We start from the raw sequence: 19,437 nt of genomic DNA, 5'->3' as shown, positions 1-19,437 counted from the left end.
GATTTGAGCTTGGCTTGAGTCCCTGTTTTTTTTTTTTTTTTTCCGGAGCTGAGGACCGAGCCCAGGGCCTTGCACTTGCTAGGCGAGCACTCTACCACTGAGCTAAATCCCCAACCCCCGAGTCCCTGTTGAGGAAGGAATGGCAGCAGATAGTTCTTGGCTGCCTAGGTGCTATTGGTTGGCAAAAACAACCAACCAAACAGCAAACAAACAAACCCAGCTTGTCAACACCTTTACTTGTCCAGACTTAGGTGAACAAAACCAAATAGTTTCGTCCCTCTTTCCCTCTCTCCCTCTCTCTGTTCCTCCTTCCCCCTTTCCTTTCCTCAGTGCTGAAGATCAAAACCAGAGCCCTCCACACACTAAACAAGCAAGCCCTCTGCCATGGTGCTCCACCCCCCAGCCCCTGAGACACAAGCTTGCTGTTCAGCTCAGGCTACCCTCAAACTGTCAGTTCCACCTCAGCCTCCTGCGTTCTGGGAGTTGTTCTGTGGCTCGTGCCATGGTATCCAGCTTCAAGAGGTTTTCTCTAGCTTTGGAGGTTTACAGAGGATGAAACTACTCCTCAGAACCCAGGTTGCTAAGAAGTCAACTCTCACTGCTCTATCTTGTCTCTCTTTTGGCCGGAAATTAATCTTGATAGCGGTAGACTAAACATTAAGGTGAACCCTATCCCTGTGTGGGTTTGAATCATGCCGTTCAATAGTCATCCTTGCTAGCAAACAAGAAAGGATGGGGTAATGATTGAATATTGTCCCATAAAAACTTCTCTGGAAAGGGACCAAAGATTATAGAATTACATGGAACTTTGAGTTTAGGAGTTTAATGAGCCACATTGCAGTGGCTTCTTTATGGAAAGCAATTTTTTTTTGTCAATTGAGAGCCAGAAATATTCTGGAACTACCATCTCTGGGCTCTGACAAATGAGTCCTTCAGCCCTGAGAACCACCTCTTTATTGGCTAAGTATCCTCCATAGAAGTTAGGGTGAGCCCAGGGGACACCCTGGCTCAGACAGCTATGGTGACGGGCTGGCCCAGCTTTCTCTTCCTCTTTGCCCTCCTCCAGCTGGGAGGTCTGAGAGGCATTGCCCAAGATTCCCTGGAGTGGCTGGAAGTGTTTCTGGGGAGGAGACCATCCACAGCTGGGTTGTCTGAGATTGAGGTGGCTCTCAGCTGCAGTGAGTGTAGGGTCCTTGGGTGTCTGCCTTACCTGGTTGCTTTCTCAGTGTTAAAGGCAAGGAGCTGGGAGAGAGAGCATCTGGGGAAATTACCAAGGGATGCAGAGATCTGCAGGGAGAGCCCTGAGGAAAAGAATAAAAGACCAGGGGCACAGGGGGACCATTGGCTTACCCAGAAGACAGCTCTTTGCGAGAAGGCTTAACTTAGCTGGCAATAGAGGGAAACAGGGGTTAACTAGAATTTTGTTGTGAAGAAAAGACTAAACTCTACCCAACACTCATTCTTTAGTCTCTTTCAGTGTCTCTTTTTAAGAGTCCCAGATTTTGTTCTAAACTGTTTCTCCCATCTCATTCTCTTTGTCTAATTGCCTCCATTTTCATCTACCTTGAGCCCTTTAAAAAAAGATCACTTTTGAGCTCATTTTGGGCAGACTGGGGGACTTGTGTTGGGACTCCAAGGAGCAGCCTTTCCTAGATGATATTTGCCCTCCAACCTAGGCCAGCTGAGCTCAGGATGGCTGGAGGACAGCTGTGAGAGGTAGGGAGGGAACCCATGGAATACAAGCCTGCCGGCTTCTGATGGATCTGGGATTCTGCTTTGCAGTGTGAAGAGTAAGGATGTCCATGAACAAGGGCCCGACCCTGCTGGATGGAGACCTCCCTGTAAGTGACCTGGACTCCTGTGAGGTGGGGAATGGGCCACCAAAGGGGGAGGGATGAACAAGTAAGATGTCTGTCTACCTTAGGTTCCGAACTCAGTGTCTCTGTTATTCCTGTCCTTGCCACCTTTCACGGGTGTTTGGGAGAACGGAGGGGAGAAGAGGTGGCTATAGAAGTCTAAGAACTGTGGAGAAAAGAATAGGAATGCGGGCTGGGGCCTCAGGAGAGACAAGGGGAAGAAACCTCCTGGTCCTAAACCCAGAAGAGTGTGCATGTCCTAGAGAGTCCATTGTTCTGTGGCTTCAGCTTGAGCCCGTGACCCTCATCTGCAGCACGAAGCCTGTGCGACCATGCGTGGGAATGAATTGGAAGTTTAGTGTGTCCAGTTTTTATCTCTAGCCCTGGTTTTGAGTAATTCTGATACTTTTATGTGTTCTTGATATCTTTTGCCTCTTTGCTTTGGGCTGAGTTCAGATAGTGAAATTCAGGCATGTGACCCTGGAGGAGATGAAACTCATTCTATTAGGATCTAACTAAGCTCCGCACTAGGGGCGACTGCCTTGTTTTGTACTGAATCAAGAGAGAGGTGTCAGTGGGTCACAAGAAACCTTAACCCTTCTAACTAACGATTAGTGGTTTCTTCCATTTCCCTCTCGTTTCTCCTTTAGCTTTGTCCGAAACAAGCCTTGAATGCTCTGCCCAAAACGTTGAAGAGGGTGTTTCCTTTTGTAGTCAGAATCCCTTTCTCCCTCTGATATCTGACTCGCTTGCAGGATGAAAAGCTAAAATCGTGTGGGCTGCTTTGTTCAGGAGCCCAGGCAGCCTTCCCTGATGGCTCTGTTAACTCCTCCTGCAAGTAGGGTAGCATCTACGGCAAACTACAGTAAAGATTAAGAGAGCTCAAGGCAGTATCCTAGAGCATTATAGCCTCCACTGAATGTTGTTTCCTACCCCACGACGAGAATCACTCTCTCACTCACAGATTGGGCCTTTCTAAAATCTAATCATGCAAGTGCTGACAAAGCAAAATGCTTTGATAACATAGCATCCAAATAAGAAGAGATGTCCACACCACGTCCCACAGGACCAGGCTCATCGGACTATCAGCTTAAACATGGAGTGTTGTATTTTAACGAAGGCCATGCCAAATTTTAGAGTGTCAAGAGGAAAGGATCGCAGGTCTGTCCAGTGACCCATTTATAAACTAAGACAGGAACTGGCCAGGCGGTGGTGGTGCATGCCTTTAGCCCTAACACTTGGGAGGCAAAGGCAGAAAGATCTCTGTGAGTTTAAGGCCAGCCTGGTCTATACAGTGAATTCCAGGACAGCCAGAGCTACACAGTGAGACCCTGTATCAAAACAGGTACTGGGGACTAGCGGCCATTCTCCTGGGAGAAAGGTAACCAGAGCAGGGTGGCAGAGGAAGACAGCCCAAGGGCAGACATAATCATAAAGGCAGAGAGCCAAAAATTGGTCCTAGCGGCACACGACACAGGCTTTTAATCCCATCACTGGGAGTTCAAGGTCATCCTCAACTATATATATAGAGTTCAAGGCTATCCAGGGTTACAAGAGATGTGCACCACCTGTCTCACAGAGGAGGTCATAGAAGAGAATAATATTCTATTACACCAAAAGGGATGGGGGAGGGGAGGAGAGCCTATTTGGCAGTGGTCCAGCATCCAGACGCAGGTCCAGCATCTCAGAAGGACCTTGAAAATGTTTAGATGAAGATATGAGTTGAAGGTGGACTAAACTTCCCAAGCATTATCTTTCTCTCTGTAGTCAGTCAAGAGGGATGAGTTGGGAGGAGATGGGATTTGGCTTGGTTCCCAGAGAACACGGATTGCTTGAGAATTTCTCCAGAGTCCAGGAAGGCATAGCAGGCTGGGTCCCATGTTTTCTGTTGGCTTCCTCGTGCTCTCATGAGCAGGCCATTTGGAGATACGTTGCTTCCTTTAGACTTGGGCTGGCCTCGATAACGTGACCCTTGCATGGTTCTAGCAAGGGTCAGCTCTCTGGGAGGTAGAGTGGGGGTGGGAGTATCTGACTCTTTCTTTGCTGACAGGAACAGGAGAATGTGCTCCAGAGAGTCCTGCAGCTGCCTGTGGTGAGCGGGACCTGTGAGTGCTTCCAGAAGACCTATAACAGCACCAAAGAAGCCCACCCCCTGGTGGCCTCTGTGTGCAATGCCTATGAGAAGGGTGTACAGGGTGCCAGCAACCTGGCTGCCTGGAGCATGGAGCCGGTGGTCCGCCGGCTCTCCACCCAGTGTGAGTCCTCAGAGAACTCCGTGGCATCCTGCCCGTCCACTGATACTCCCCGCATGTCTGCCTGTCTGCTTGTCAGTCTGTCTGATCATCTCACAACTCATTTGTCCACCTCCCTGACTCCTTCCCTTGCTTATCTATATCCAACTTCCTGGTCTTCTCCGCTACAGACATATGTCTATATTTGCCTCAGTTGTAGCCCAGCCTAACAGCCAAAAAATGCTAGGGGGTTGAGGGAGTAAGAGAGGGGGAAGGTGAGCAACGATCTGTGAGCAGCGGTGAGAGTAGGGCCAGTGGCAGGACATTTAGCCACCCCAACTCCATATGCAAGAAAAGCAGCAGTATCCCGAACCAGCAGAATCTCGCGCGAAAACTGGCCTAGCAGCGCTGAAGGTTCAGGGATAGAGAAGGCCCACTCATCCAGCTGCTGCTGATACTGGTTCCCGACAGGTGGGGGCAGCAGAGAGCGACTGGCGGCAGAAACAAGGGTCCATCCAGGCTCGCCTCATCAGGCTCGCCCCATCTGCGTCATTCTGCCTCCATCTGAAAGTATGGTTTCTAAGACTTATTTTGGCAGGGCTGAGGGAACTCTCAGCAGCACCGAGAAATCTAGCACCTTCTATCATCCTGATAGAGGCTTGCGGGTAATGTGAGGATTCTACCCAGCAACCAGGTAAAGAAGACTTTAAGGCTCCACTTAAAATCTGTGGTCACATAGATGGCCCTGGCTGAATTCTGTGAGCGATAAAACAAAACGAAATGATAAGAACATGAGACACGAACATAGGGGTTGACAGAAGTGGGAGGGGGATTGAGAAGACGCAGGGATAAGAGTAGAAAATACACCACATGCGTGAATACGGTTGTCCAAGAAAAAGTACATTCAATTACTGATAAGATAATAAAAATGTCTCAGGCCCTAGGCTAGCCCTCCCAAAAGCCTTCATTCTGTTCAACCAAAAGACAGCCAAGTCCTCTGGGCTTTTTGTTACTTGAAAGAAATATGAAAGAGTGTCTATAAATACCCTTTGAATCTGTGCCTTCCATGGCCTTGACCACAGAGCCTGCATCCTCAGCAGACCGTGGGCAGTCTCCCCTGACACGTCTGCATCCTCTGTGGTTTGTCCCACTCCCCAGGGACAACGTTTTTCTCCTCCCAGTGGCTCCCGTCAGCTTTCTGCCATCTTGGTAGTTGGGGGTTAAAGCTGGTTCTAGGGACCATCTGGAGCGTCTCTGGCTGTGGCTGTGAATTCATCATTTCCAGAACTAAGCAAGCCTGGTCTCACTGAGGTCAATGCAAAGGCCCCGGTGCCACCTCCCTCGCTTCCACATGATTCACAGGGCTGCCATCACTACAGGCTTGCTCATCCGACCGCAGAACCTCAGAAGCTGGTGGTTCTGACTCCTGACAGGAGGGGGCAGCAGAGAGCTCCTGCCCAGGACCCTAGAGCTAAAGTATAGGGATAATATGAGTCTTAACAGGCAGATGGGATTTACTAAAGCCACATGCTGTGCAGATGGAGGTGCGAGGGCTTGAGTGCAGGTCCCACTGACTCCAAAATGACTCTGCTCTCAAGGAATCATAAGTACATGAGGGCTAAATATAGCAAAGACTCTCTGGTCCCCAAATGCCCTGGAAGCAGCAGGACTGGAATCTGTGGGCCCCAATGTACTTTCTTTGAGACGGAGACCACTCTTAGCTCCTCAGGAGCGGGCAGGGATCACCCCAACATGGCCCTTCCCTTTCAGTCACAGCTGCTAATGAGTTGGCCTGCAGAGGCCTGGACCACCTGGAGGAAAAGATCCCGGCTCTTCAATACCCTCCGGAAAAGGTGAGTCCTCCCTCTTCCTCAATGCTCCCTGTACTCTGTCGGGACCTCTTCCCATGAAGGAGAGCAGCCCACTATGCAGCTTTCTGTATTCATGGGGTGAGCACCCTTTTAGGCAAGAAGAGACTCCTCTTCTTCCTGTGGGGCCAGGCAGAGTTGGGGTGTCTGGGATAACAGGTATTTGCCTCCAACAAGCTCAGATAGACACTTTTATGATCCTCAAAGGGAAGGAAGGGCTAACCCCGGCATGGCCCTCCCATCACTGCACAGCTTTCTGACACCGTGGCTCTAAACCTGGGATTCTGTGGGCTTTCACAGTTGTTGACAACAGCTACCTAAGATCTTGGGTCCCACTCAATGAGATCTCAGGATTACCCACATGGCCTTGAGGTCCAACCTTTTATATACCATGAGACTAAAGAAGTTACTTCCCCCTGGTCACACCTTTATCTACCTTTACTCAGTGCTGGCTTCAGTAAGGCCTGTGACCTCGTGTGTTTTACTGAGCACCACCCATCTTTCTTACAAATCCCCCCTGCACCCTGCCCTTGCCAACAGCCACAGCACAGGCTTCGTGGCGCCCTTGGGTCATCCTTGGTAACAGTACCGGACTTTGCGACCCTGTTGTGCAGAGGAGTAAACAGCCTGAGGTATAGACCATGGGGGCAGGCCTGCTAGTCACCCCCTCTCTAGTGCTCCAGATGGTCAACTTGTCATTGCCACAGAGGTGCTCCCAGGGTCTCAGGAGAAAGGAGGCTAACTACGCCACTATAAAACTTGGAGGAGGGCCAGCCATATCTACCAATCAGTGTGAACAGTGTGTGAGGGAAAGACAGAGGAGTGAGGGTAGGGCTTCAGAAGAGGGGGTGTCTTGTGTGAAGGTATCAGGACAGGTGCCAACAGGCAAGGCTTTGGGGCTATCCTCTAAGTCCAGATCTTTAGGTAGAGTGGAGAAGCCAGGTGACCCAGGTCGCCACGACAGCAAAGGTGGGTCTTCCCCCCTAAAACACACATATTATTGCTGGTCCCTTAGTCCTTTTTTTTTTTTTTTCTTCCTGGAGCTGAGGACCGAACCCAGGGCCTTGTGCTTGCTAGGCAAGCGCTCTACCACTGAGCTAAATCCCCAACCCCCCCTCAGTCCTTTTTTAAAAAAATTATTGTATATTTATTTTGGCATTTTGAGACAGGGTCTCATTATGTAGCCCAGGCCGGTCTGGAGCTCACTGTGTAGCCAGAGGTAGCACTAACTCTTGGTGACCCTTCTGTACCAGCCTCCAGTCCTTACATTACAGGTGTGTGCTGCCATGCCTGGCCTGGGGCCTTTGAAGGGGGCTCTCCAGGGAGCTTCTGGGCTCAGGGCCTGTGAGGGATTCCACATAGTTGACCATCTCCCAACACTCCTCAGATCGCCTCTGAACTGAAGGGCACCATCTCTACCCGCCTCCGAAGCGCCAGGAACAGCATCAGCGTGCCCATTGCAAGCACTTCTGACAAGGTTCTGGGGGCCACTCTGGCCGGCTGTGAGCTTGCCTTGGGGATGGCCAAGGAGACAGCGGAATATGCTGCCAACACCCGAGTTGGCCGACTGGCCTCTGGAGGGGCTGATCTGGCTTTGGGAAGCATCGAGAAGGTGGTAGAATATCTCCTGCCACCAGACAAGGTGGAGTCAGGTAGCTGCCATTCAGACTGGTTACCCTGGGAGCCAGCTGGCCGCTCAGCACCCGAGCTGGGAGGCTACAGGTCTTATTGGCCCTGCTCTGGGATAGGGAATGTCCCTCAAAATCTTCAGAGGATTTCCAGGCCTTTAGTTTCCCCACCCCAAATGTAAGAGAGAGTGAGCTTAGCATTGGCTATCACCAGTGGGGTCATGGCAGAAGTTAGGTAACTGTTTTCCAACCCTAAGTCCATTTCCGATTTTGTCTTTTTTTCAATGTCATGTGGTCATGTGTATGAGTGTTTTGACTGCATGTATCTGTGTATTCTCTCTCTCTTTCTCTTTCTCTTTCTCTCTCTCTCTCTCTCTCTCTCTCTCTGTGTGTGTGTGTGTGTGTGTGTGTGAGAGAGAGAGAGAGAGAGAGAGAGAGAGAGAGAGAGAGAGAGAGAGACTGCTGTCTGCAAAAGCAAGAGAAGGGCATTGAATCCCCTGGAACTGGAGCTACAGATGGTTGAGGGCCACCATATTGGTGCTGAGAGCTGAGCTTGAGTCCTCTACAGGATTGACAAGTGCTGAGCAGTCTCTCTCCAGGCTCCTCAGTCCCTCTTTGATCTGTTTCCTCCCATAGCCCCTTCTTCAGGACGGCAAAAGATGCAGAAGGCTCCCAAGGCCAAACCAAGCCTTTTGAGGAGGGTCAGCACCCTGGCCAACACTCTTTCTCGACACACCATGCAGACCACAGCACGGGCCCTGAAGCGGGGTCACTCTCTGGCCATGTGGATCCCGGGTGTGGCACCCCTGGTGAGTGTCTGCTCTGAGTTCTGCTTGGCCCTGGTCCCTTCTGTCTTGGAAACATCCTTCAAGCTGGACTGGGACATTAGACATAAAGCCAGGGGACCTAAGAGGCTGGTGGGCTAGTTGTCCAGGCCATGGAAGAACATGGCGCAAACGGAGAGGTGGTCCTGCCCCACCAGCCTCCCTCGGAGCCTCTCAGACTCCCAGCCTTCAGGACCCCATGTGGTCCTCCCCCATCCCCATTTGCTATTAAAACAGTAGAAGTGTCACCCACAAACAAACAAACCAACCCATAAAACCCGTTCAGTGGATGCGAGTCCCACTAGCTGTCATCCTGACTGCAGATTACAGTCTAGGAATTTCTAGGGTTTTTGGCTGCCCCAGCACAGCCAGGCAAAGATGCTTCCCTGTTCATCTTGATACAGTTAAGATGATCTTTTAAAAAAAAAATAAGGAACTTAGTGAGAAACTAAATTGAAAAAAAAAGGGGGGGAGGGAAACAAGGGAGAAAAAGGCAACATTAAAGTCAGATGTGGGGGTTGGGGATTAAGCTCAGTGGTAGAGCGCTTGCCTAGCAAGCGCAAGGCCCTGGGTTCGGTCCCCAGCTCTGAAAAAAAAAAGAAAAAAAAAAGTCAGATGTGTTAGGACATACTAATAATCTCCACACTTGGGAGGCAGAGACAGGAGGATTTCAAGTTTGAGACCAGTCTTGTCTATAGAGCAAGTTCCAGACCACACAGAGCTGTATGGTAAGATGTCTTTTCAAAAGACAACAGAAGATCCACAAACAACAAACAGAAAACCAGAAACAAATAACAAAATTAGAACACAGAGGTGGGTCTAGCCTGGGCATACGTGAAACCACATATCCACAGCACTTTAAGAAGAGAAAACCTGGAAGTTAGCAGGAAACGATGACTTCTTTTCAGTCGTAAGAAAGCCTCCATTGATTGATTTGTTTTTTTGAGATAAGGTCTCATTCTGTAGCCCAGGTTAGCCTTGAATGTGTGGCCATGAATTTGCCTCAGCCTTCCAAGTGTTGGGATTACAAGTGTTTCCCATCACACATGGGTGTGAGTGGTTCTCTTTTTCAAGTTTTGTTTTAGTTATCATTACCCCGTGTGTCATCTCCTTCACCCTAGGAGATAGGGGTGGGTGTGTATCATGGTGGCACTAGTGCCACGGTCAAAAGCAACTCTCAGGAGTTGGTTCTCTGGAGAAGCAAGGAGGAACACTACAAGTTCAGGGTCCAGCCTGGTCTGCATAGTAAGTTCCAGCCAGCCAGGGTTACATAGTGAGACCTTGTTTCCATAGATAAAAATAAAGATAAGTAAATAAATAAATGGGCACAGAGGTTGGGGGGTGTAGCTCCAGCTTTGTATAGAAGGGCCCTGGATTCCGTCCCAACCCGAAAAAGGGAAGGAAGTAGCCGGAAAGAATATGGGGCTGTAGAAGTCAGACAGAGGTCACAGACGGGGAATACAGGCTGACGACACTTAAGAGAGTCCTTTGTGCTGTGGAAATGGTCTCTATCTTGATCTGCTATGGTTACATAGAGTGTGCTTACAAGAATTCACAGAGGGGCTGGGGATTTAGCTCAGTGGTAGAGCGCTTACCTAGGAAGCGCAAGGCCCTGGGTTCGGTCCCCAGCTCCGAAAAAAAAAAAGAACCAAAAAAAAAAAAAAAAAAGAATTCACAGAGCTCTGTGCTAATGAGGTGTGCCTTCAGTGATAAGCGTTTACTAATTAAAATGCTGGGGGAGTGGCTCAGTGGTTAAGAACACTTGTTGCTCTCCCAGAGGACCCAGGTTCAGTTCCCAGCACAGACGTGGTGGCTCACAACCACCCATAACTCCAGTTCAAGGGAATCTGAGGCCCTCTTTTGACTTTCGTGGGCACCAGGCACACATGTGGTGCACATGCATACGCATAAAATGAAATAAAGAAAAAAAATTTAAATCCCTCTGCGAGGCCAGGCTCTGCCCACCACCCCATCCTGCCCCTGTGACTAGGGCTTTTCACCCAGAGGGGTCTGCTGAGCAGCTGTCTGTTGCCGCCCCCCTCAGAGCAGCCTGGCCCAGTGGGGTGCATCGGCAGCCATGCAGGTGGTGTCCCGGCGGCAGAGTGAGGTACGGGTGCCCTGGTTGCACAACCTGGCAGCCTCCAAGGATGAGAACCATGAAGACCAGACAGACACAGAGGGAGAGGAGACAGATGAGGAGGAAGAAGAAGAAGAGTCAGAGGCCGAGGAGAACGTGCTCAGAGAGGTGACGAAGAGAGAGCACAAGGCCTCGAAGCCCATGGTGGGGGGTGAGAAGGAGGGAAATGGGGTAGAATAAAGGTCTCTGTCCTCGGGTCACTCCCAAACCCACAGCCAACAAAGTGTCACTATGCCACTCAGTGGGTGTCACATATCCATAAGAGTAGTCAGGGCAGGGATGTTGCTCCAAGTGACATGACCAAGGCTACCCCCACGACTAGGTACAGACCCAGTCCTAGATTTTTGTCTCCCTCCCTCCCTCCCTCCCTCCCTCCCTCTCTCCTTTCCTCCCTCCCTCCTTCCTTTCTTCCCTCCCTTTTTCTCACACTCCCTCCCTCTTTCCTTCCTTCCTTCTTCCCTCCCTCTCTTTCTCCCTCCCTTCCTTCCCTCCCTCTCTCCCTCCCTCCCTCCTTTCTTCCCTCCCTCTCTCTCTCCCTCCCTTCTTCCCTCCCTCTCTCCCTTCCTTCCTCCCTTCCTTCCTCCCTTCCTTCCTTCCTTCCTTCCTTCCTTCCTTCCTTCCTTCCATGTCCACATTTCTTCTGTAGCTGGGGCTGGTGGTTAGAGAAAGGGTCAGAGGAGCTGATGTAGGGCAGGGGCTAACAGTTCTCTGGCCCACAGGTAACAGCCCTGCCCACCCCTCTCGGCTTCCTGGGTGGTGTGGTACACACCGTGCAGAAGACTCTGCAGAACACCATCTCGGCGGTGACATGGGCACCTGCGGCTGTGCTGGGCACGGTGGGAAGGATCCTACACCTCACACCAGCCCAGGCTGTCTCCTCCACCAAAGGGAGGGCCATGTCCCTATCCGATGCCCTGAAGGGTGTTACGGATAACGTGGTAGACACTGTGGTACACTATGTCCCGGTGAGTCCTGCCCCAGGGCCACCTTCTGACTCCCAAGGTAGATTTGACTGAAGGAGATATAGACCCCCTTTTATCCAGTCCCTGGGCCCAGAACCTTCTTATACACTGATCTTCCCCAGCCCAAAGTGCAAATGTTCACAGCCCTGACCTCAGACCTCCCCTCTCCTAGCCCCTAGCCCCCACCCTCCGACTTGTGCCTCCCACTCGATGATAGAATCATTTGTGAGTCTCTAGTGGCTCAGACCTCCGGCCTCAGATCCTGGAGGAAGGGCCTGGTAAATTTACATGCCACTGTTCAATAGGCTTTCATGGCACCTTGAACAGCAGGCTATACATCTGGGGACAGCAGCTGGCCCTATGTCACCAACAGGGAAAGAAAAAAGAAAGAAAAGCCAAAGGACGCTAACGCTGTCCTTTTGGGAGTACTTGAGACCCTCTGTTACAGGTTGAGCAGGCCGAAAGAGAGCTTGGTACAACAGGTGGCCCTAGTCTGGCCAGGGGAAAGGTTACTCAATCATTGGTACCAAGAGCTTGGTAGTCAAGCTAATTCGTATTTGGTCCCAATTATATGGAAACTGGGAGAGGTGGCACCCTTCAAGAAAGGGGACTACTCCCTCCACCAGAGGTGATCAGAGGCCCTTAGAACCACAGGAGTCTCCCAGATTGCCCCCCCCCGCTCCCCATCCTAATGGCCTACACCCCAGTTTGTGTCCATATGATGGCAGCCCCAGGAGAACTAGGTCAAAGCCCACAAAAAGGGCGGTGGTGACTCCTAGAAGAGGGATCCCTAACAAGGGTGCCCGGCTGTCAGCTTCCCAGGCTGTCCCTGATGGAGCCCGAGAGCGAATTCCAAGACATCGATAATCCTCCAGCAGAGGTGGAGCGCAAAGGGTCGGGGTCGCGGCCCGCCAGCCCAGAGTCCACGGCGCGCCCGGGCCAGCCCCGCGGCAGCTTGCGCAGCGTGCGGGGTCTCAGCGCGCCCTCTTGCCCCGATCTGGATGACAAAACCGAGACATCAGCGCGTCCTGGCTTCCTGGCTATGCCCAGAGAGAAGCCTGCGCGCAGGGTCAGCGACAGCTTCTTCCGGCCCAGCGTCATGGAGCCCATCCTGGGCCGCACGCAGTACAGCCAGCTGCGCAAGAAGAGCTGAGTAGCCTGCGCCCCTAACCGCCCTGGCGCCACCCTCACCGGAAGGTCGCTTCTCTCCCCAAGGAAACAGAAACCACACTTCCAAGTGGGCCACTCCTTCAGGGTGGCCTCTTGGGAGCCCGAGTCACAACCCCACGATGTTCTCGAGACCCACATCATTTCTAAGGCATCCTTGGGGCTTGACCATCACAGTCAGGTTTTAAGGGGCACCCGAGCGGCTGTCGACTCTTTCCTCTCTCGTGGGCTGAATCTCTCATGGCTTTTTTTTTTTTTTAACTATAAAAGCAATTGCTTAATTGGATTTCTCACTTCTTTAACAAAACTTGGCCTGACTAGTTCTAAAAATGTAGATCCCTTCTCTGTGGACACGTATTTATTGCCAAAAAGTAGTGCGTCAGTTGACTGTTTTCTCTTCTTTCTTTTCTCTTGTTTTTCTCCTCCCTCCATTCCTCTTTCCTCCTCCCCCCTCCCCCCTCCTCCTCCTTTCCTCCTCCTCTCCCACCTGACTCCTCCTCCTGCTCCTCCTCCTGCTCCTCCCCCTCCTCCTCTTCCTCCTCCTCCTTTTTTTCAATCATGTCTCCCTACATAGTCTAGACTGGTTCCATTTCCAGTGCTAGGTGATCCCCTCTCTGGCCATTTGAATGTCAGGAATTCTCAGCGCATTTTTTAGCACTGAGTTGGGAGACCCTCTGATTACCTAGCTCTCAGCATAGTGCTTTGAAAAGAGCAACAGAGTTGCCAAAGCCTTTGTGTGTTTATTTAGATAACATCTCCAGTTCCTGAGTCCTTCTCCCCTGCACAGGTGGAGCATCAGGCCCGTCCTCTGTAGCGCCAACTTTTTCACAACCACTTTTCCATGGCATCACTCCTGCTTGTGTGGTCACCCTGGAAGGTTGATACCCCAGATGCTGGGAACCAGCAGTGATCCCCTTTTGCTTAAACGGTGTATATCACATAGAGCACATCCCATTCCTAGAATACCAACACTTTGTCAATCTAGAAAATTCATAATATATGCTTGTAACGTCCGAATATTACAAAGTGTGTGTGTTTTCCTTTATGGATTTCTCGGTCCTTTTCCATAAAAACAGCCTCAGTTCGGTGTATCCTTCGAGCTATACATTGTGCTTCAGCTAGCCCATGTGTATAAATCCTTATCTTTACTAACTCAAGCTGTGAGTGGTGGCCTCCCTGACTTTTTTCACTCTGTCCAATTCGTCATTAAAAAAAAAAAAGATTATTATGGATGCTGGGAGTCAAGCCCTGGTCCTCTGCAAGAGCAACGAGCGCCCTTACCCTCCGGGCCATCTCTCCAGCCCCTCAACTATGGATCTCACCCATCTTTTGGTTTTGGTATCAGAAGCCCTACCTGCTCTTTTGAATGGTAATTCGTATTGTGAATTTAATATGGATAATTTGGTGTAGCTACCTTCCTAAGGATGAACTTTTAGGTTGCCCCACCCCCACCCCCTATAAACAGTAAAGCTGGGAAGTAGCTCATTGGTAGAACATTGGCTTAACATGTGCAAAGCCCTGGGTTTGATCTCGAGCAACACACACGCAAAATCTCATTCATGTGTATGTGTGTATGTGTGTGTGCGCGTGTGTGTACAAATTATAACTTGTAACTATGACATTCTTTTTTTTTTTTTTTTCCGGAGCTGGGGACTGAACCCAGGGCCTTGCGCTTGCTAGGTAAGCGCTCTACCACTGAGCTAAATCCCCAACCCCGGAAACTATGACATTCTTGATGAAATAATATATACTTTGCAATACTGATGGTTCCAGGTAGCTTTTAAAGGACAGTCTATTTTATTCGGTTATTGTCATCTGCTGCCACAGAAATGTCCATAAACCATCAGGACGCACCTGTCATTTAGATATCCAGGTATACAGCAGACCCTCAGGCCCATGAGTACCTTCTTGGCCCCTGCTATGCAGAACACTATGGTTGACCCCTGGGTTTTGGCAGATCTTTGTTGTAATGAGTTTTACACCTTAATCCTTGGTTTTGGGGTTCAAGGATGCCAAGAATAGGGACAGGGAGTGGACAGGGGCATGCACATGTGAATGTGACTAGTATACCCCTCCCAAGTAGACACCACACTCACGTGCACTCTGGACTGTAGTGGACCTGGCAAGAGAAGTCCTTAGACACTGGTACCCAGAAGCAGCCTATCTCTGGCAGGACTCCATGGACAGCAGCTGGATGTGCAGACAGAATACAGACTCATCCTGGGTCTCCTATTCTGTGCTGGGCATCCCCACCCACCCTGGACCTCCTCCACCTACCCTGGATACCTCCTAGCCCAGTTGAACCTCCTACTCACTCCGAGATTCTATCTACAACACGGCAACAAAGCAAAACAAACCACAGAAGTCCTGCTGTATTTATTGACTGTCTGTATTTCCCCTTCTGTGAGTGGCAGTCAGAACATTTAAGTATTTTTTTTTCCCTCGGTAACTTACTTGTTTGCAAGTTCTGTATCTTTCTCCAGCCCTCAACTTCTGCCTCATGGTTTCTGCATGAGTTTTTTCTTAAATGTGAAGGAGTTCTTTTCGAAAAGGTTTTATTTTGAATTATGTGTGTAAGTTTGTGTGTCTGTGTGGGTTTGTGCACGTGAGTGCAGTGCCCCAGGAGGCCAGAGGATGGTATGTGATCCTGTGGGTCTGGAGTCACATTGACTGTGAGCTAAGTGATGTGGGTATTAGGAACTGAACTAGGGTCCTCTGCAAAGGCAACATTGTGTTCTTGGGCACTGTTTGAATTGACTTAAATTGATTCAATGTGTTTATTTAAATTTAGTCTATTGATTGTTTTTCTTCTTTTATAGCTTTTAATTCTTAGTTATGACTTTCAGAATATTCCTTAATACAAAGTCATTGTGATATTGTAACAGGGTTCCAGACCTTAGTAGGCCCTTAGCAGGACTGGCACCATGAAGGAAGTACTACGCCATCATGGGCCTTGTCACCCCCATGTAGACAGCACCATCATCCAGAATGAGAACAAAGATCTAATCCATCAAATCCTGCAGTTCTGGGGAAGAGCCTCAGGTACTAACCTTGCTTTTTGGCTTCTGTAGTTCCACGTCTGGCTGTTATTGATAAATAAGTCGTGTTAATCCAGTGTGTGTGTGTGTGTGTGTGTGTGTGTGTGTGTGCATGCACATGTGCTTGCACATGTGTGCATGCACTTAAAAGACCACCCTGAGAAGGGCTCAGGACTTCACCCAGGTCCGGAACACCCTGTGTAGTCAGCAGGTTCCTAATAAAGACTGTCTATGGACTTAAACCTGCGTCTTCACTGGTGGAGATCTCACAGGAGTGTCACATGTATTTCTCCAAATATTTTCACAATGTGGTTTTCTACATTTGATTGTTTTTTGTTTTTTTTTTTCAGAGCTGAGGACCGAACCTAGGGCCTTGTGCTTGCGCTCTACCACTGAGCTAAATGCCCAGCCCCCATTTGATTGTTTTTTAAAATACTCTTTTAAGTGGAGATTCAGTTTTTCCATCCATGTGCAGAACCGACTGGAGAGCTACATGCTTCTCAACTGCTTCTCAGTTTCTTGGAGGTCATCTGGAAATGTCTGACCTACTGCTGTCTGGTGCCTGGTTGGAATCAATAGACTGAGGTTTGTTTGATGTCTTGGGCAGCCATTGATCAGTGTCCTGTTATACAAGTCTAGCTTCCAGTGGATCTTATTTCTGTAGGATTGACAGAGTATCTGGCTCACAATGGTTCAGCTTTTACACCTGCATAGGCATCCGCACACTGCCCGTTGGCAAGAGTGTCCTTGCTACACCCTGCACTTTGCTTTTTCATGTAAGTAATTGTCTTAGGGTTTTGTTGCTGTGAACAGACATCATGACCAAGGCGATTCTTTTTTTTTTTTTTTAGATTTATTTATTTATTATATATAAGTACACTGTAGCTGTCTTCAGACACACCAGAAGAGGGCATCAGATCCCATTACAGATGGTTGTGAGCCACCATGTGGTTGCTTGGAATTGAACTTAGGACCTCTGGAAGAGCAGTCAGTGCTCTTAACCTCTGAGCCATCTCTCCAGCCCCCCAAGGCAACTCTTAGAAACATTTAACTGGGGCCTGCTCGTAGGTCCAGAGGTTCAGTCCATTATCATCAAGGCAGGAGCATAGCAGTGTCCAGGCAGGCACGGTGCAGGAGGAGCTGAGAGTTCTACCCCTTGTTCCGAAGGCAAACAGGAGAAGACTGGTTTCCAGGCAGCTAGGATGAGGGTCTTAAGGCCCATGCCCACAGTGACATTTCCTATGACAAGGCCATACCTCCAAATAGTGCCACTCCCTGGGCCAAGTATATTCAAACCACCACAGTGATGAAACCAGCTTGCCAGACTCCTTTGGACTTTTAGGTCTACCACTTTCAAAGCATCTGGATGTTTCTTTCCTCCCCCTAACCTCCCTCCACACCATCCTCTTTACCCTCCCTCCCCTTCCCTTCCCCCTCATCACTCCTTCTTCCCCATCCCCTTCTTTCTTGGTTCTCATGTAGCTTAGGCTGACCTTTAACCTGCTGGGCAGCTGAAGTGCCTACTCCTGATTCTTCTTTTGCCTTCATCTTCCCAGTTCTAGAATTACAGGCACGTTACCACACCTAACAAGACCTCAATGTTCTGAACACACACACACACACACACACACACACACACACACACACACACACACTCCAGTTCTTGACCTAATATGTGGAACTATCTGTTTTGAACTGGGGATGGTGATAAAGACCACAGTTTGAGCCCTGGGATGGGAGTGCTGAATTGTTCCACGTGGGTGGTGGATACCATCTCCTGCCCCGTGGTAAGGGTTAGGAAAAGGTTACTTCTTTGTAAAGTCATGGGTTTGTACAGACAGTTCCAGTGACGTCTAATGCCGCAGAACTCCACGACTTTACTGTAACTTTAGTGTTACCTTCTCGGTAGCTTAATTACTGTAATTGCTATTATAATTATAGCTCCTCTGGAAAACGTGCTGCTCCATCCATCGCCTTCTGTGATGTGTATGCAGCTCCAGTGGCTGGCTTCTTCACATTCACAGCCTAAATGAACCTCTTTGCTTGTCTCCGTGGCTGGCTGCTTTGCATTTTGCGTTACCCCTGCTCAGTCCTCCAACTGGCTGAGCGTATTTGGGACCCACAGTGCAATTCCACAGCTTTGTCTCCTTCACTGCAATGTGCTTTATAGGAAGTGCCACTGCTTCTGGCAGCTCCCATGCATTAGCTCCTGGGCATCTAAGGGAGAGCTGCCAGTGATTAGCTCAGGGATGAACAGACCTAACTGTGTGGCATACAGGAAGTGAAGGAAAGAACACAGATCCCAAGAGCACTCCACACCACCTGATGCTCCTTTATTCCTCTGGGTGCTTAGAGTCTGTAGATGACAGATCATACATGTGGAAGAGCAGGTACTGTCTCCCCTGCCTCAACCTGCTGGGGACTGTTAGGCTGGAACTCCTGCTCATGCCCTGCAACAAGCTGGGAAGCTGTCCGCCCTCCTTCCCCCAGCCCTGCCCTCAGAGAAAATCCCAGGCTAACATGCCATCTCTCCTTGACTTCCCGTTTCCAGCAACCCACACAAGAGTGCCCATCTGGGGGCTCAGTTTTTGACCATGTGTGGACCCCATCCCAGCTCCTAGCTGTCATGCCATCACTTCTCGCCTAAACTCTATATACAGTCCCCTTGCTTTTAGCCTGGGTGTGTGATGTCACTGACCTCCACCTATGAGATGGATGAACCCACCCGAGAGCTGCCTCCTAATAAACCTGCCTGTGTCTACTTTTCATGTGGTCTCATCTGGTCTGTATCTTTGTCACTGAAGGAGAGAATGTGCCTATCAGGGACCCTTCCTCTGCTTATCTTACCAGTGAGACAGCACATGGCCTCAGTATTGGCCTCCCTTCAGGCTGTGTTTTTACTGTTTGGGGCTGAGGGTTTTCTCATATAGATCTGGGTGAACTGGAAGTTTCTGTAGCCTTTAATTATGCTGCCTGCCTATAACAGGCAGCCATTTGAATACATATATTAAAATTTGTCTTTAGTGTTGTTCTAAGTGATAAATATGTATTGAGATGGTGATGGTGACTTGTGGTACCTGAGATAGAAACCAAGGCCTCCCTCATGCTGGGCAAATGCCCTACTACTCCTGTCCCAGTCTGACTTCCAGACTTTTTTTTTCCTTTTTGTGTTTGTCCAGAGGCTACAACGCCTCTGTAGCCCAAGATGATGCTGAACTCCTCATTGTCCCTCTGCGCAAGGATTCTGCTGAGCTCTGGGATTACAGGCATGGGCCACTCATCCCAGTTTGGGTTCCAGATTTGAAATAAAAATTCAACAGTGCGTGGTGTTTCCAGAGGGAACAAGCCCTTTGAGATCAAAGAGATGGACTGTCCACATCGCCTCTCTGACAGTGACAGTCTCTTGACAGTGACTCTAAAATGCAATTTAATCCCAGAAATTCTAAAATGTGATAGTTTTTGAATTGAGGGAAGGTGGTTTTGTTGTTATGTTTTGTTTTTAATGAGGATTATGGCTTAACCCTGGGAGCAGAAAGAAAGAAGTGGGTCTATGAGAGGACAGATGTCTGGTGTGGAGTTTGCAGACTTATAAGACCTGAAGAGACGCCACTAGCTGCTTCTCCAGGCCTGCCCCTCCACGCCCTCCCCCGCCCCCGCCCCCGCCCCCCCCCGCAGAGGCCCGCCCCCCATAGGAGGGCCCGCCCCGCCCCGCCCCTCTGCGGACCG

At 49.8% G+C, this 19,437-nt stretch overlaps 1 protein-coding gene across 2 annotated transcripts; it reads left to right on the top strand.

Annotated features, from left to right (window-relative positions):
- The first annotated feature begins 1,111 nt into the window (after window positions 1-1,111).
- On the top strand, window positions 1,112-13,699 carry Plin1 (perilipin 1). 2 transcript variants are annotated; one of them, XM_008759499.4, is made up of 9 exons: window positions 1,112-1,234; window positions 1,783-1,841; window positions 3,907-4,111; window positions 5,858-5,940; window positions 7,343-7,607; window positions 8,220-8,392; window positions 10,452-10,652; window positions 11,264-11,509; window positions 12,321-13,699. In XM_008759499.4, the coding sequence occupies exons 2-9, from the start codon at window positions 1,797-1,799 to the stop codon at window positions 12,657-12,659; spliced, it is 1,557 nt and encodes a 518-aa protein (XP_008757721.1). In that variant the 5' UTR covers window positions 1,112-1,234; window positions 1,783-1,796; the 3' UTR covers window positions 12,660-13,699. The 2 variants fall into 2 exon arrangements, with proteins under 2 accessions (XP_008757721.1, NP_001295074.1); NM_001308145.1 differs by having other exon boundaries at window positions 1,163-1,178; window positions 12,321-13,097.
- The last annotated feature ends 5,738 nt before the right edge of the window (window positions 13,700-19,437 follow it).

This window comes from Rattus norvegicus, chromosome 1, assembly GCF_036323735.1.
Source record: "Rattus norvegicus strain BN/NHsdMcwi chromosome 1, GRCr8, whole genome shotgun sequence".
In the NCBI taxonomy this organism is placed as follows: Eukaryota; Metazoa; Chordata; class Mammalia; order Rodentia; family Muridae; genus Rattus; species Rattus norvegicus.
The sequence above is the reverse complement of the archived record's forward strand: the minus strand, read 5'-3'. Positions and strand labels throughout refer to the sequence as shown.